General features: G+C 44.7%; 1 protein-coding gene and 1 long non-coding RNA gene across 3 annotated transcripts in view; one reads left to right on the top strand and one right to left on the bottom strand.

Moving 5' to 3' along the window:
- The window catches only part of CRB1 (crumbs cell polarity complex component 1), a 103,514-nt gene extending 102,508 nt beyond the window's left edge, over positions 1–1,006 (top strand). For both annotated transcript variants that reach the window (XM_088474059.1, XM_088474060.1), the window contains one exon: positions 195–1,006. In XM_088474059.1, coding sequence (XP_088330185.1) covers positions 195–410 — 216 coding nt within the window. In that variant the 3' untranslated portion in view covers positions 411–1,006. The remainder of the gene's footprint in view (positions 1–194) is intronic.
- Positions 111–12,719, bottom strand: LOC148522351 (uncharacterized). The gene is made up of 3 exons (XR_015878751.1): positions 12,669–12,719; positions 429–503; positions 111–338 (listed from the first exon to the last, which is right to left on the bottom strand). It is a non-coding gene; the product is annotated as an uncharacterized LOC148522351 (long non-coding RNA).
- Positions 12,720–17,175: the final 4,456 nt, after the last annotated feature.

Genomic DNA, 17,175 nt, shown 5'->3' on the forward strand with positions numbered 1-17,175 from the left:
ATCTTCATCTATAAAGAACTGTGAACTAAACTATTACAGTATATTGTGAAATAACTTTTTTATTAATATGTTTAATGAGATTAAGTCCAACTTTAAAATCTTTGTCTCATTCCTAGTCTATGCATTAATATTTTGTAAATACTGTACATTTGGCCCAATTTTAACATTACATATGATGTATATTTTCTCTCCAGCTCTCAGAATTAATACCTCCTGGAGTTTTCACCGCCGTGGCCTCTGTAGTCGTTGCACTGTTCTTTGCCGTCTGTGCTGGTCTGTGTATCTTCATTGCAGTTGCCAGCATGAGGTCAAGCCAAGGTACCTACAGCCCGAGCAGGCTGGAGAAAGAAGGGTCACGGGTAGAGATGTGGAATATTGTTCAGCCACCCCCGCTAGAGAGACTCATTTAATAATACGTGTGTACTCACTTCTCCAGCCTCGTTCAATTCATTGCAGCTCAGGAAGAACCTCCATTTTATTTTCTTGGTTGTTCTTGTATTTGCCTATAAACAAAACAAAGAACTTGACAATGTAAATACTTATGGTGGAGATGCGGAGATTGATGCAGAATGTGGATCATAATACAGTACTTATACAAATCCACAAAGTTCAGAAGGACCTCAACACAACTCATCGCTGTGCCTCATTTTTTAAACATCGCTTTTATATTTCAAGACACAAAATCACAAATCTTACCTGTACAGCACCTATAATAACTAGCAGAAATGACCTGCTATGCTTATTAAGGGAATGTGACCTTGTTGGTGCCTTTGCTGGAAAAATCAGACAGTGGTATGTATAAAGAACATGTATGTTTATATGATACTCTTGTTGCTTATATTTCATGAATCTACAATATGCTGTTTGTAGACATCGCCCAAATCTTGTGAGTTTTATGTCAACACCACCCAAGTGAAGTTGTTAGCAACTATTCAGTACAGAAGATCTGTAACACGTGTCTCTTTATACAATAAGTTCAAAGGCAGGTTAGTAGAAGTCAGCAATTGTCAGGGCTACACACAAGTGAATTCACAAAGTCCTGTTCAGTGCATTAGAAATATATATTGTGCCAAATTGTATAACCTACAAGTTGCCAAAATGCTAATGTCACAGCAAGATTTAAAGCAGCAATTTTTTTAAGGACAAAATCAGGTTGGTCGTTCTTTCAAAAATATTACCTCTTTTGGGGTGCTCATTTATCAATGACCACATACTTCAGTGCGATCTGGGTGCAATATTAGCACCCATGATCACATCGCAGTATGTGATAATAGCGCTGGAATGTATGAAATAGCTCCGAAAGGGGCCCATCCCTGCAATGTGCTCTGAGTGACGTGAATGCATCAGCGGTATCTTCACTCCTCTATCAGGACTCCTGCACAGTATACAGACCACAGTCATTGCTGGGGAGGGTTCCAGAGCTTGATAAACCTGACAGCTTTACAGCCACCATAGAGACCTATGGGCAGTGGCGGGCTGGGCCGGGGGGCAGGGTGCCATGTGCCCCCCGGGCCGCAGCGTCATGTGGGCCGCGGGCCGGTGCAGTCTGTGTCACTGGAGTTCGGTCAGCGCTACACAAGTGACAAACACACAGCCGCCGGGTCCGGCAGCTGTGTGTTTGATCAGCAGCCAATGAGAGTCTGTCAGACTCTCATTAGCTGCTGCTGCGCCCACTGCAGGAGCCGCTCCATCTTCCGGCTCCCGCAGTGGGCAATGGGAGAGGCGTCCTGATGTCATATGACATCTCTACCATAATGCAGAGCGGCCCGGCCCGGGAAGGACAGACGGAGAAGCGGATGGCGACGGTGGGAGCGGGGATTCAGGTGTTTTTTTTGTTTTTTATATTATGTGAGTCTACTGGGGGGGGGTCTGGCACTACTGGGGGCACTACAAAGGGGGGGGGGGACTACTACTAGGGGCACTGCATAGGGGGGAGGGGACTACTACTAGGGGCACTGCATAGGGGGGAGGGGACTACTACTAGGGGCACTACATAGGGGGAGGGGACTACTACTGGGGGCACTGCATCGAGGGACCACTGCTGGGGGCTCTATATAATGGGCAATACTGGGGGTACTGAATAGGGGGGAGACAACTGGGGCCACTATTTAAGGGGTATTGCATAAAGGTTACCACTATTGGGGGCACTGCATGGGGGGTGGACTGCTACTGGGGGCACTATATAAGGGGCACTGCATAGGGGGTACCACTATTAGGGGCACTGTGTAAGGGGCTTACTACTGGGGGCACAAGGGGCACTGCACAGGGGGGACCATTACCGGGGGCACTATATAAGGGGCTTACTACTGGAGGCACAAGGGGCACTGCATAGGGGGGATCACTACTGGGGGCACTATATAAGGGGCTTACTACTGGGGGCACTGCATATGGGCACTATGACAGGGGGCTGCCCCTAATCTTTATTTTCACCTTACATTAATCCCATATGGACCCGTCTCCTACCTGGAACACTTGAGGGGGGGGGGGGCGCCGTAGCGCGCACATTCTTCGGGCACCCTGGCTACACGCTACTCCTCTGCCAGGGCCGCCTGCATGCATTTGCCCCCCAGGCTAAAAGTTGCCAGCCAGCCCCTGCCTATGGGGGTTGCGGCTGCTGTCAGAAATGGAGGAACCGCAGACGATATTGGAGATATCATAGTACATCTGGCGAATATTTAAATATTTGCGGCATATTCCCCAAAAACATCAGTTTTTGGGGGATATCCACAAATATTAATGATAAATTGGCCCCTAAAACTTGCTACTAAATCTCTAAAACATTAGCACATTCCACAACTTGGATGCTTATTACATTTGGCCATTGACTCTTGGCACATTTGATAAATGTTCAGTGGTATTCCATTGAATTGGATGAAAAACACATCAAAAGTGCACATTGGTGTAGCCAGCCACCCATAAACAGCACCTGCTCATATGACCACCTCTCCTAAAGAAATTGTGTGTGTGTGTATATGCACAGTCAGGTGCATAAACATTGCTACATTGACAGAATTTTCATATTTTGGCCTCTATTCACCACCACAATGGCTTTGAAATGAAACAAACAAGATGTGCTTTAACTGCAGACTTTCAGATTTCATTTGAGGGTAAGTACATCCAAATCAGGTTAACGGTGTAGGAATTACAACGGTTTCTATATGTGTCTCCCACTTTTTAAAGGGTCAAAAGAAATGGGACTATCAACTCAAAAGCTATTTCATGGACAGGTGTGGGCTATTCATTCATTATCAATTAAGCAGGTAAAACGTCTGGAGTTGATTCTAGGTGTGACATTTGCATTTGGAATCAGTTGCTGTCGACTCTCAATATGAGATCCAAAGAGTTGTCACTATCAGTGAAGCAAGCCATCATTAGGCTGAAAAATCAAAACAAACCCATCAGAGAGATAGCAAAAACATTAGGTGTGGCCAAATCAACTGTTTGGAACATTCTTAAAAAGAAAAACCCCTTCACAACAGTTGGCCAAATCAAGAACACTCTCCAGGAGGTAGGTGTATATGTGTCAAAGTCAACAATGAAGAGAAGACTTCACAAGAGTGAATATATAGGGTTCACCACAAGATGTAAACCATTGGTGAGCCACAAAAACAGGAAGACCAGATTAGAGTTTGCCAAACAACATCTAAAAAAGCCATTACAGTTCTGGAACAACATCCTATGGACAGATGAGACAAAGATCAACTTGTACAAGAGTGATGGGAAGAGAAGAGTATGGAGAAGGAAAGGAACTGATCATGATCCAAAACATACCACCTCATCAGTAAAGCATGGTGGTGGTGGTAGTGTCATGGCATGGGCATGTATTCTGCCAATGGAACTGGTTCCCTTGTATTTATTGATGATGTGACTGCTGACAAAAGCAGCAGAATGAATTTTGAAGTGTTTCGGGCAATATTATATGCTCATATTCAGTCAAATGCTTCAGAACTCATTGGACGGCGCTTCACAGTGCAGATGGACAATGACCCGAAGCATACTGCAAAAGCTACCAAAGAGTTTTTTAAGGCTAAAAAGTGGAATGTTATGCAATGGCCAAGTCAATCCCCTGACCTGAATCCGATTGAGCATGCACCGATTGAGCATGCATTTCACTTGATGAAGACAAAACTGAAGGGAAAATGCCCCAAGAACAAGCAGGAACTGAAGACATTTGCAGTAGAGTCCTGGCAGAGCCTCACCAGGGATGAAGCCCAGCGTCTGGTGATGTCTATGCGTTCCAGACTTCAGGCTGTAATTGCCTGCAAAGGATTTGCAACAAAGTATTAAAAAGTGAAAGTTAGATTTAGGATTGTTTAGTTTGTCCCATTACTTTTGGCCCCTTAAAAAGTGGGAGGCACATATAGAAACCGTTGTAATTCCTACACCGTTCACCTGATTTGGATGTAATTACCCTCAAATGAAATCTGAAAGTCTGCAGTTAAAGCACATCTTGTTCGTCTCATTTCAAAGCCATTGTGGTGGTGAATAGAGGCCAAAATATGAAAATTATGTCAATGTCCCAATATTTATGCACCTGACTGTATATAACGGCAACCAAGTCACAGTCACTCATACAGTGACAGGCTGACAGCACAGCAGTCAGTGGCGGGCTGGGGCTCTTCTGTTCACATATATATATATATATATATATATATATATAATGCAGAATGATCCGGCACTCACTGATGATAGGTAATGTATGCTTGCCCCGGTGCCTTCCTAACTGGAGAACAGGGTCCCCTTTGAATAGTGAACATACAAGGCGGCACTCAGGGATGTTGTGAAGATATCAAAAAAGAGCAATCTGGTTTATTGCATCAAAGTCATCATCGACGTTTCGGGGCAACACGCCCCTTCATCAGGATGTCAATTTATGTTCGCTATATATATATATATATATATATATATATATTTATATATATATATATATATATATATATATATATGATACACAGTATATACACATGATCAACTAAATCACAATGGTATGCAAAATGTATTCTTTATTCCTTTCAACCATTTGGGAGTGTTGGTATATTATTCTGTATAATATAACACTAAGTAATGTTACCCAGTCACCCTCTGTCCACCAGTAAGGAGGAGGAAGATGTGTGTATTTACATGCAGTTGGTGCTCAGTGCAGAGGTGAAAGCACTGGGCTCCGCTGCCATATTTGCTCAGCTTTGAGTCAGTTTGGTACCCAATGATGCACCTGGTGCTTGGTGCATACCATTCAATTACTATGTCCCTGCAGGTACGTCAAAAGCATATGTGCTTTTCATACTACTTATATGTACTTGTATGTCAGATTAACTCAACAATTAACATGACGATCCATCACCAATTTCAGATCTAGTGCAGTAGCTGCTGACAACCTTATGTAACACACCAAAGAAAACTGAATTCTGGGCTTGATGGCTGATTTCCGATTATCGGGAATCTGCACATGCACAGGACTCATCTGCAATCCCGCACGCAGTCCAGCCGAAGACTGCCAGTGATTAACAGTCTGCTGCTCTTTCTGGGCGGGGAGGGAGAAGAGATAGCCTGCATTTACCAAAACGGAGGCGAGTCGCCGCTTTTGGGGGGGGAGTGAAGAGGCCAGGATCTTCATCGGCTGCTGAAGATTTCCTGGCCTATTTTGTGCATCTGCGGCGGCTGGGGCACATGACACCATGGGTCACTTAACCGGCCAAGGGACATGCAGATGATTTGATGCTGCGTCTTAGGACACAGCTCGGATCAGTAACATGGTAGCAGCTACGATAGCAACTCCATCTTCTTCTGAATGAGGCCCTCTGTGAAGAGAACCTACTAACTGTGGCATGTGAACCTGCCTAAGTTGAGGTCATCACTCCACTGTGTTATGCTGCTAAGATTTTAGTGCAAATGGACAGACAGAGGTGTAGCGGAGTACAAAACGTGTCCCTTGACTTTGATGACGCACCCCTAAACATATGGGAAATCTTTCAGCTGATGAAGTTAAAGTGTTTAATGGAAACTATTTTGTGAATGATGTCATTATCTATATGCTTTCACTGTAGTAGGTGGTACACTACTACGCTTACCTATTGAGCTGAGTGTTGTGTGTGTTCCAGCTAACACTATTTCCCCCTTATAGTAACCTAGATGTACAGTTATAGGGGGAGATTTATACAAGCTTGGACAGAGATAAAGTGGAGAATGTTCATAGCAACCAATCAGCTTCTCTCATTTTTCTAGCAAAATTTCAGTAAGAAGCTGATTGGTTGACATGGGCAACTTCTCCACTTTATATCTCTCCAAGGCTTGGTAAATCCCCCCCATACTTCTCTGTCCATAGCCATGGAGTGCTGTTTGCTGGTGGTTGTCATGGTAGCAATATACAAGAGCCAGGATGCGTTGAAGGAGGATGCAGTCTGAGTCTGTGTATTATGGATGGGGGGACCATGTTGGTAGTATGCAGATACTATGTATGGCACAAAATATTACATTTGCTGCCATTGGTGCATCCTTTTAATGGTTACCATAAGGACCAGATGACCTAACCAAGAAACAGACCAGGCAACTTGTTTGCTTGATGTTACATAGACATGGGATATTAAGCTCCCTTAATCAATGTAACACTTTGATTGCTTGAATAGAGCGTAAAGCAGCCTTTTAGGTATATGACTGCCAAGGTTGGAAGCAAGTTTTGTGAATGTTATATGTGCCTCTCATTTGTATGTGTATAATAAATAGACAATGGCTGTGGTTCCCCCATTACCAATGTTTTCATGGGAAGAAACATATCTATTGCTGAAACATGTTCACATATGGGGATAACAAAAAACTTTTCACTTGAGTAAAAAACCCGGAATGCCTGAATGCAGACAGGGCCACCAAGAGCCGCGGTGGGCCCAGGTGACAGGGGGCGTGGCCTAATCAGGGGAGGCGTGGCCACGTCCCCTTAGGACAGAAAGACAGAAAAAAAAAAACATTTTAGCAGCACCGCTTCACTGGGAGGGGGGCACTGTGAGCCCCTCAGCCTGGCGCACAGCCAATGGGGGTCACGATCAGCATGATCGCTCCCCCCATAGGCATATGAGACTGCTCCAGCTGCTGCGAGCATTCTCCCACTGCAGCCCAGCACACAGCAGCATGTGCTGGGCTGCTGTGATGTAGGAGGGGGGGGCGCCGGGCCCCTCCAGAAGCCTGGGCCTGGGTAATTTGTACCTGCTCCCCTCCCCCTCTCGGCACCCCTGAATGCAGATGCCCAGGTGTCTGACTCCACACAGATATACAGTCAGTCAGTCATAACTTTATGATGTATTTTAGTGGCTGCTTGAGCAAGTTGGAGCCAATTCATAAAATAAGTTAATTTTTAGATGTTTATATACCAAAATATTGAATATTGGAATACCCCAGGATTAGGTGCCTGACTGTGCTTATTACTTAATAATGGATCATTGGTTATGACTTTGGATAAATGTCACAAGAGTAAAGCTAGGTACACACTTGTACACACACACACACACACACACACACACACACTTTTGATGTGATTTTACTTCCAATTACACTTACGTTCAGAAGTCCTGTACTAAGTGCCGATTCCTGCGTACACACCTTTACACTCTAACTTGCAATCCAGGAAACTTATCTAAAGTATCTGCTGAAAAGACACAAAGGCAGCCCTGCGGTAAGAGGAGTATGGGCATTGGGCTGGGTGCGGGCAAATTCTGTCTGGGAACGGGCCGCGAGGGGTGCGAGATACGTGTGATGAGGTAAATGGCTGGGGAGTATCAGAGTCAGATTTACAGATACCTATATGAACCCGAGGGTTCATGTGGGCATTATACGCAGGTGCAGCAGTATATAGTGTTGGAAATGTAGTGTGTTTTGATCAGGGATGGGTGGAAAAGGTAGGCAGGGCCTCACCTGTCATACATTTTTTTACTATATAAATTATTACAATAATAAAAAGAAGATATTTATAACATTTTCTTTACATTTTTCTTAGAATTTTTATAGGAAAAAATGTGGAGTATACCCAAAGTATGACAGTATAGGCTCTGCCTCACCTCACCACACATCACTGGTTTTAACGCTGTGGCAATGGCAACTTGCTCCCTTTGCGGCTATTTGGATTGACCCTTCTTATCCTATGTTGTACCATCGAATCTGATGAAAATGAAACTGGATTAGATATAGGGATAGTGGGGAAAATACTCACAGGAACGCTGCTGCTGAGAAATCACAGCTGGAACTGATCCTCATGTGACCGCCGCAACCTGGAAGTAAACGCTGATGCCGCTGCAGCCACCGGGACAAGGTAAGACACCGCTAGACCATCAGGGATTATAACACAGTTATGTCGATATATCATCCATGTAGACATGATGAGTGTCGACATTGTGACAGTCAACAGGCTGAGCATGTCTACAAGCTCGACCATATCGACATGACATATCAACATAGCTGTCGACCAGTCATTCCCAACCCAACAATTGTATAGGTGTGTACCTAGCTTTGTGTACCTATAGGTGTGTACCTATAGGTGTGTACCTAGCTTGACTGTCTAGTTTGTATTGACAATTACAGTTTAATATGTGTCTGATTATTGTATAACCTGACATATCATGTGTGCCAATATGCTGTTTTTTAAATGTGGTTGCTTTGTCCTAGGATATTGATAATTAAATACAATAAACACATTTAATAAAATATATGATCTAATTTTGCATATTTTTGGTCCTCACCTGTTTAACAAATGAAAATTATTTATATTCTGAAAGTAAGTGGTGGAAACATAAATATTAATAGACTGTGGTCAAAGAAATGGATGAACTTTGACCAAAGTAACAAGACCAAATAAATAAGTACTCTCTTAAATTGATGAGTCTCTGGAATTCGGAAGTGCCGGTAAGTATGAAGATAGCAGTTGCTGGAGTTGCAGATATTTGTACCAACCAATAGGAAAAGTTACACAGAGTGATGGTATTCCTAGACAGGGCCGGTTCTAGACATTGTGGAGCTCAGGGCGAAAGTTTCGATTTGCAATCCCCCCCCCAAATAAAAGTTCTTATAGATGGCATTCCTCTGCGTGCGCTTCCGGAAAGGGGGCGTGACTGATTGGGGAAGGGGTGTATCCTTGCAGAACACGTGCAATTCATCACACTTTTGGGCTTCCCCAAGCTCTCCCCTCATGATGTATAAATGCTGTGCGCAGTAATGTGCCTTACACAGTATTGCCCTTTATAACACATTATGCCACATGCAGTAATGCCCTTTATAACACATTATGCCACATGCAGTAATGCCCTTTATAACACATTATGCCACACGCAGTAATGCCCTTTATAACATATTGTAGGAGCCGTTCTTCAGTAGTATCTGGATATGTGAATGAGACTGCCTCCAGTAGTAAGTGTCAGTCTGTAGGGTTAAGTTGTACCTGGGTATGTGGAGGATCTTGTCTCTACTGGGGAGTGGTACCTGGGTGTGTGTAGGAGCCTGTCTCTAGTGGTGAGTGGTACCTGGGTATGTGTAGGAGCCTGTCTCGATTGGTGAGTGGTACCTGGGTGTGTGGAGGAGCCTGTCTCTAGTGGTGAGTGGTACCTGGGTGTGTGGAGGATCCTGTCTCTAGTGGCGAGTGGTACCTGGGTGTGTGGAGGATCCTGTCTCTGAGGCGAGTGGTACCTGGGTGTGTGGAGGAGCCTGTCTCTAGTGGTGAGTGGTTCCTGGGTGTGTGTAGGAGCCTGTCTCTAGTGGCGAGTGATATCTGGGTGTGTGGAGTATCCTGTCTCTAGAGGCAAGTGGTACCTGGGTGTGTGGAGGATCCTGTCTCTAGTGTGAGTGGTACCTGGGTGTGTGTAGGAGCCTGTCTCTAGTGGCGAGTGGTACTGGATATGTGTAGGAACCTGTCTCTAGTGGTGAGTGGTACCTTGGTGTGTGGAGGATCCTGTCTCTAGTGGTGAGTGGTACCTGGGTATGTGGAGGAGCCTACTGCCTCAGTGGTAAGGTGCACCTTGGTTATGTTGCCCTCCAGTGATAAGGTCTACAGGTGTATATGGATGCCTCTCAGTGGTAAGGGGTACCTGTCTGGGTATGTTGCTGAGCCTGCCTCCATTACTCGCTCCTCCCTTGACCAACACCCTAATACCAGCAGCAGTTACACCCCCTCCCTTACACCAGCAGCAACATCCCCTCCTTTACAGCAGCTGCAGTTAAACACTCCCCCACCCTTACCAACACCCCAGCAGCACACTCCCCCCTTAACAACACCCCAGCAGCACACACCCCTTCCTTAACAACCCAGCACCACACTCCCCTTACCAGCACCACACTCCCCTCCCCCTTACCAGCACCAAACTCCCCTCCCCCTTACCAACACCCCAGCACTACACTGCCCTGCCCCTTACCAATACCCCATTATCACACTCCCCCTTACCAACACCCCAACACCACACTCCCCCACCCCTTACCAACACCTCAGCAGCACCCCCCCTTATCAACACCCCAGCATCACACTCCCCCTTACCAACACACCAGCAGCACAATCCCCCCTCCTTACCAACACACCAGTAGCACACTCCCCCTTACCAACACACCAGTAGCACACTTCCCTCCTACCAACACCCCAGCATCAGCAGCACATCCCCCCCCTTACCAACACCCCAGCAGCACACTCTCCCCCCTTACCAACACCCCAGCAGCACACTCTTCCCCCCTTACCAACACACCAGGAGAACCCTCTCCCCCTCTTTACCAACACACCCACAGCACACTCCCCCTCCCCTTATCAACAACCCCAGAACCTGCAGCACACTCCCCCCTTTACAAACACCCCAGCAGCACACTTCCCCTCCTTACTAACACCCCACTCCCCACCCTTACCAACACCCCAGCAGCACCCCCCCTTACCAACACCCCAGCACACTTCTCCCCCCCCTTACCAACACTCCAGCCCCAGCAGCACACCTCCCACCCTTACCAACACCCCAGCACCACTTTCAACAGTACAGTACACTAGTTTAGCAAAAATCCTTACCTGATGCTGGTCTTTCGTCACTCTGTTGTCTATACTGCTCTTTCTCAACCTCCCACAAACTTGATGAAAACAGCCATGCCCGGGCGGGACACTCCCAGATTACACTGACTGAGAGAAGAACTCAAGGAGGCGGAGCTTCTCAGGCTCAGCCTCGGAGTACAAAGAAAAGAGGATCTCAGACTGCACACTCTGGACATATATAGATATATATATAATTGGAGGTGCTACCTGTGGAGACCATTGATATATACACAAAGAAGAAATACAAGTGCACAACTCCAAATTAACTGATTATATATAAATAAATACATTTTACAGTAAATACAATAGAGGTTTTTGGCATGATCTTGGCCAAGATTATGGGCCTGCCCACCATATCCGGGTAACCTCTTGTCGGGCAGGTCCCTAACATACTAGGGTTCAAATTCAGAGCGCAGGACACCCCCCAAACTAGCCCAGCCAAACCACCCCAAAGCACCGCTCTAATAAGAAAAGTGAAGTGTAAAAGAAATAGTTAGGAGCAGCCACTGGCCTCTGGCCGCTGGCCGCATATAAAGAATAAAAATAAAAAAGTGAAATACATGTATATAAAGGAAACAGACAGTGAAGTATTAAAATGTGTTAAAGGAAAATGTGTTATACTGCGGTGCCCTGAAGCAGATCAGCAAAGCAATCCAGGGGGACCCACACCCCAAAAATGAACCAAAGCTGCACTACACAGTCTAAATATTAGCAGGACTTACCTATATTGTGCCTCTGACTGGTGTGCATATTACATTGCCAGACTCCATGCTATAGCCAATGTAGTAAAGGTGCTAGTCTGAGTGGGAAGTGGCTCAGGCTTCCCAGGTGTGCAAATCAATGCACTAATTAGTTTACAAAGAAAAGAGGATCTCAGACTGCACACTCTGGACATATATATATATATATATATATATATATATATATATATATATATATAATTGGAGGTGCTACCTGTGGAGATCATTGATATATACACAAAGAAGAAATACAAGTGCACAACTCCAAATTAACTCGGAGTATGCTGCTGCTGCTGCTATATGAATCTGGCTGCCAGTAACAGCAGCAGCACGGCAGCCTGCAATTGTAATAGGGGAGAAAAAAAGCCTGCAAATGACATGGGGAATCAGCGGCGCCCTCTAGGGGCCGGCGCTCCGGGCGACAGCCCTGTTAGCCCGTCCCTAGAACCGTCCCTGTTTCTAGCTAACAATTGAATACGCACATTGTTACTGCCCCTCTTTCTCTTAGTCCCTTCCATAGGCAAAACTAGAGTTCTGGTAATGGGTGTTCCCAGTTTTAGCACAATGTCAAATATTGTGTTACTATTTCTTGGAAAAAAAAAACAACTCTACCACACACACAGCAGTGGGGTCCTTCCCCACGGTGTCACCCGGTGTGGGGAGGGATGTTGTGCGCACCGTAAAGGTGGCGTGGTCACTCAGGAAGGGGGTATGGCCTCACAGCTCGAACCCCCGTGGTCCAGTGTGTGGGAGCTGCCAGAGGTGCGGGTGAGCACTGTGCAGTGCCGGCTCCCTCGCACAGTCATGAGCTGAGTGCTGCACTGTAGCTTTGTCACCTTGGTGTCACCCCTAGGTGGGTTTTTGGGCCCCCAGTCAGTTTGAAAGTCTTTTCTCACCTATATGGTGGTTTCTCTGCAACGGGGAACCTATGAAGAATTTGAGCCTCACTGGGCAGCATCTTCAGTCGGTATTTGCTATTCATGTAGGAGATCACATTGTCTGGAAGATGCCTGTTTATGTAGAAATATAACCCATGTCATCATCATAACCAGATAATATATATTGTAATAACAAAAGCTTTTGTGCAGGAAAAATGTGAATTTCCCTGATCAAACTTCTCTCTCCAGGCTCCCCTGTGTTACTCCAGACCCCCCAAAGTCTCCATCCCCAGGCCCCTCTGTGGTTCTCCAGGTTCTCTGTGTCTCTTTATCTCCAGTCCCCCATGTTTCTCACCAGGACCCCCTGGGCCTCTCTATCCCCAGGACCCCCTGCATCTCTCCATCCTCAGGCCCACCTGTGGCTCTCAGCCTCATTCTCCCAGTTCCAGTGTGTCTCAGCGTAATTCCCCAGCCCGTGTCACCCCAGCCCCATTCTCCCGGTCCCAGTATGCATCTCAGTCCCATTCCCCCTACCCCAGTGTGTCTCTCAACCACATTCCGCCAGCTCCAGTGTGTCTCAGCATAATTCCGCAGCCCGTGTCACCCCAGCCCCATTCTCCCAGCCCCAGTGTGCATCTCTCAGCCCCATTTCCCCGGCCCCAGTATGCATCTCACAGTTCCATTCCTCCGGCCCCAGTGTGTGTCTCTCAGCCCCATTCCCCCTGCCCCAGTGCGCATCTCTCTGCCACATTCCCCCAGCCCCAGTGTGTGTTTCTCTGCCCCAGTGCATCTCTCAGCCACATTCACCAGCCTCAGTGTGTCTAAGCGTCACTCCCCAAGCCCCTGTGTCACACCAGCCCTGTGTTAACTCCAACCCACCACCCAGCCCTGTGCAGTCAGCTCCAATCCCCCCAGCTCTATTCAGTCAGCTCCAACCCCCCCAGCCCTGTGCAGTCAGTACCAAACCCCTCCCAGCCCTGTGCATTCAGGTCCAATCCTCCACCACAAGCCCTGTGCAGTCAGCTCCAATCACCCCCACCTGCCCTGTGCAGTAAGCCCCAACCCCCCCCCCCCAGCCTTGTGCAGTAAGATCCAACAACCCCTCCCCCCTGCAGTCACCGCCAGTTGCCAGCACTTAACTTCTGGCTGCTGCTCCACTGTTTGGCTGCTTGTGGGAGCCACCCTGCACCCTCCCACAGTGGGTGTGGGAGGGTGCAGGGTGGCTGCCGGCCACTGTAGGGACCAGCCCTGGACGGCGGTGAGTGGGCAAGGTGGGCAGCAGTTGATCGGCGAACTGGGCTAATGGGTGGTCCTTATATATAGAGGTTCTCAGTGCACTCCCATTATAAAGACCTAAAATTAAGACCTTGTGAGAAAATATATAAAAAAAATTCCATATCAAAAACCATCTGAATAAACACATTGTAAAAGTACATTGTAAAATGCATAAATAATTCATAACATGAATAATAAGAATCAATTAAGCCTTTGTAAAAATGTAGTACATTTCATCAATGATATGAATCAGTGGTATTGTCTGCAGCAGCAATTGTGACAGATAAAAAGTTCTCCTTTTAAAAAACGGTGTTTGTTTCTGTGAGATCGTATCTCCTGTATTTAATAATTATCTGGGGATTGTTACATGGTGTCCAGTTCCTAGTAGTAATGTATCACAATCTTGGCAGTTGTTACTATTGTTTTATCCTGGTAATGAACTAGGTTATAGCATTCCCTTGTGTCCCAGTCTTCACGTGGGGAAGTGTTTTGGTGCAATCTTACTGGTAAGTCGGTGGCTGTGCTGGTCCTTTGTGGTAAGTATGCAGGCAGGCATCTGGAAAGCTATCTCTGTCCTCGTCGCTGATGAGCTCTTCTCAGTGGCGGTGTCCTCGTCCTCCTCGCGCCATCCGTATTTTAAACAGTGATCGGAGACTTGGGGTTCCTCATCTGTATCCTGCGGTCATCTGGGTGGGTTGGTGTCTGGGGGTATGACAAAGCGTTTTGCATGTTAGTGATGTATGTGCTTTGTCAGGGACTCTGTATTCAGTCTGTGTTTCATGGGTATTTGTAGAGGAGCTGCAGGTGTTCTGATTAAAGTGCTTGATTAGGCTGTCAATCATCGTTACTCCTCAGGCTGTTGAACATTGTTACTTCTCAGGATGTGGATTTTTAAGGTTAACTTGGGTTATCAGTCATCCATAATTAGTGGGTTTGCTGTTTCATTTCTTTGAGAGTTCATATGTAGAATATAGAGGTCTATGTATTGTAAGTCTTATATTAATAAATAAATAATTAATTAGTTAATAGTGGATGCATAATGGTATTCTAAAATGGTGTGCTAAAACTTTTATATTAGTTAGAGTTGTACATGAATATATAACAGAATTGTATAACAAAAATTATCTAAATTATATATAAAAATTAGAAGTGGAGATAAATAAAAATTATTCAAGATGAGCATAAACAGCTAAATCCATATAATGGTAAAAAATTAAAATAGATGAAAAATAGATGTAAACAGAGAATTATATATATCAATGAAAGATATTCTGATGATGTATGTGATATGAGACATAACCATAATATTCAGGGATTGAAATCTATGAATTTGAAATCTATATTAGTGTGCGTATATTATTGCTCATGATGGTATTTAAGTTTTCTTCCTTATGTATTACCTTTTCCATTTTCCCTTGTCTTCTTCCCTTTGGCTTTATTCCTTCTATTTTGTTTCGGAGGAGTTGATTATCCACGTCAAGCTTTCAAAGTGGAGTTATTACACTACCTAATGTTCCTGAGGGGTACTCCTCCGCAGTACTTGTTAGGCCTCATCCTGCTTAGCTTCCAAGGTCGGATGAGATTGGGCATACCAGGATGGTTTGATTGTATATATTCCCTTGGTGCTTTATGTGGTTCTGCTCCTCCTTTACTCCTGTTTGTAGCTTCTTCTTCAGCACAAGGGGTGGTCTTCTTAATCTTTTAAGAAGCCTGAAAGCTCAAAGTCGATATTTAGGCCTTTTGGAGCTAACGTTTTCAAATTGTATATCCAATGGCTTTCTTCCTTTGACAGTATTTCTAGATAGTTCCCTCCTCTCCAGGGGGTCTTGACTTTTTTAATAGCAATAAACATCAGTTGTCCTGGGTCATGATTGTGCATTGTCCTGAAATGATCCGAGACACTATGTGTCTCCACTCCTTTTGCAATATTCCTCATATGTTCCGCCATCCTTACGCTGAGCTTTCTCATAGTGCGGACTACATATTGTAGGCCGCATGGGCATGTAAGGAGATATATTATATAGAAGAAAAAGAATGTCTATTACAGGCGCACATGGAATGTTTAAAACGTAACTTTTAATTCGTGTAGTAATAGAATGACTAAAAAATCAACAGCGAAATATTAAAAAGAAACAGATACATAGACTATAGACAAACATATATCGTGTGGATTAGATCATTGAAAATGTGTCAATAAAAAAGTGTCAATGAAAAACACTTGGTGTCCCGCTGTGTGATGAATATACAATAAATGAATGATTCATCTGAAATGATGAGAGGGACTATGTATCAATATCTCTATAATATATAATGTAGACAACAATGTAGTTATTAGTCCCACTCTCAATGTATAGATATAATCACATGGAAATCTAAATATAGCTCTTCATGTGGATTATTGCCACATGGTCGAATATAGTGATTGTATTCCTGTCATGGTTTAGATCATAGGATAATAATAAAGCCGAAATAAGTATATCAATGAAGATATTTCCACTAACTACATACAATACTGTGTATAATCAAAACTGCTGGGAGCCCTGAATATCGCATATGCATAACCCCTATTCAACAGCATGTGTAACATACACTGCCGGTGATGGTGCTACGTGAACCAAATGGTCACTAATGATGTCCGGGGTAAAAAGATATATAATGCAATATGTGTGTGTTTGTGACCAAATGATAACACTTTATTATATCATATCGAATATTCCACAGAAATAATAATTCATGGAAATAATTCATATAGATAAATCATATCCGTTGGATGATCTTTATTGAATAAATCAGATATTATTCATATGAGAGGTGGCTGTGTGCAATAGATAATACAAAATGTATTCTTTATAAATAATCACAGTCACATTCTATCTCTCAATATAGATGGGCTCTCCTTATTGTATCAGTATGTGTAGTTCAGGTGTAAAACGGCTTGATATATTATAATGTTTGATACAATGTTGCTAGACACAACAAAGCAGCAAGATTCGTGCTGCGTATGTAATATAAGGTAGACAGCATCCATATATTAATCCTCAATACATTCCCAAACGTGTATTAACACTGCGCATAGATTAGTATAAAGGGTAAGTAAGTGAAAATAAGTATTGGTTGTATGCTGCAGTAAATTAGCCACAGGCAATGGGCATGGAAATGAATGTTTGCTGGACGCTATCACAGTCTATGAGTTCAGCACAATTAAGTGTCCTGCATGATCGTACATATCAGCTGTTCATAGCGTCTAGCC

Source organism: Taudactylus pleione, unplaced genomic scaffold, assembly GCF_031769625.1.
Source record: "Taudactylus pleione unplaced genomic scaffold, aTauple2 ptg000146l, whole genome shotgun sequence".
Lineage (NCBI taxonomy): Eukaryota > Metazoa > Chordata > Amphibia > Anura > Myobatrachidae > Taudactylus > Taudactylus pleione.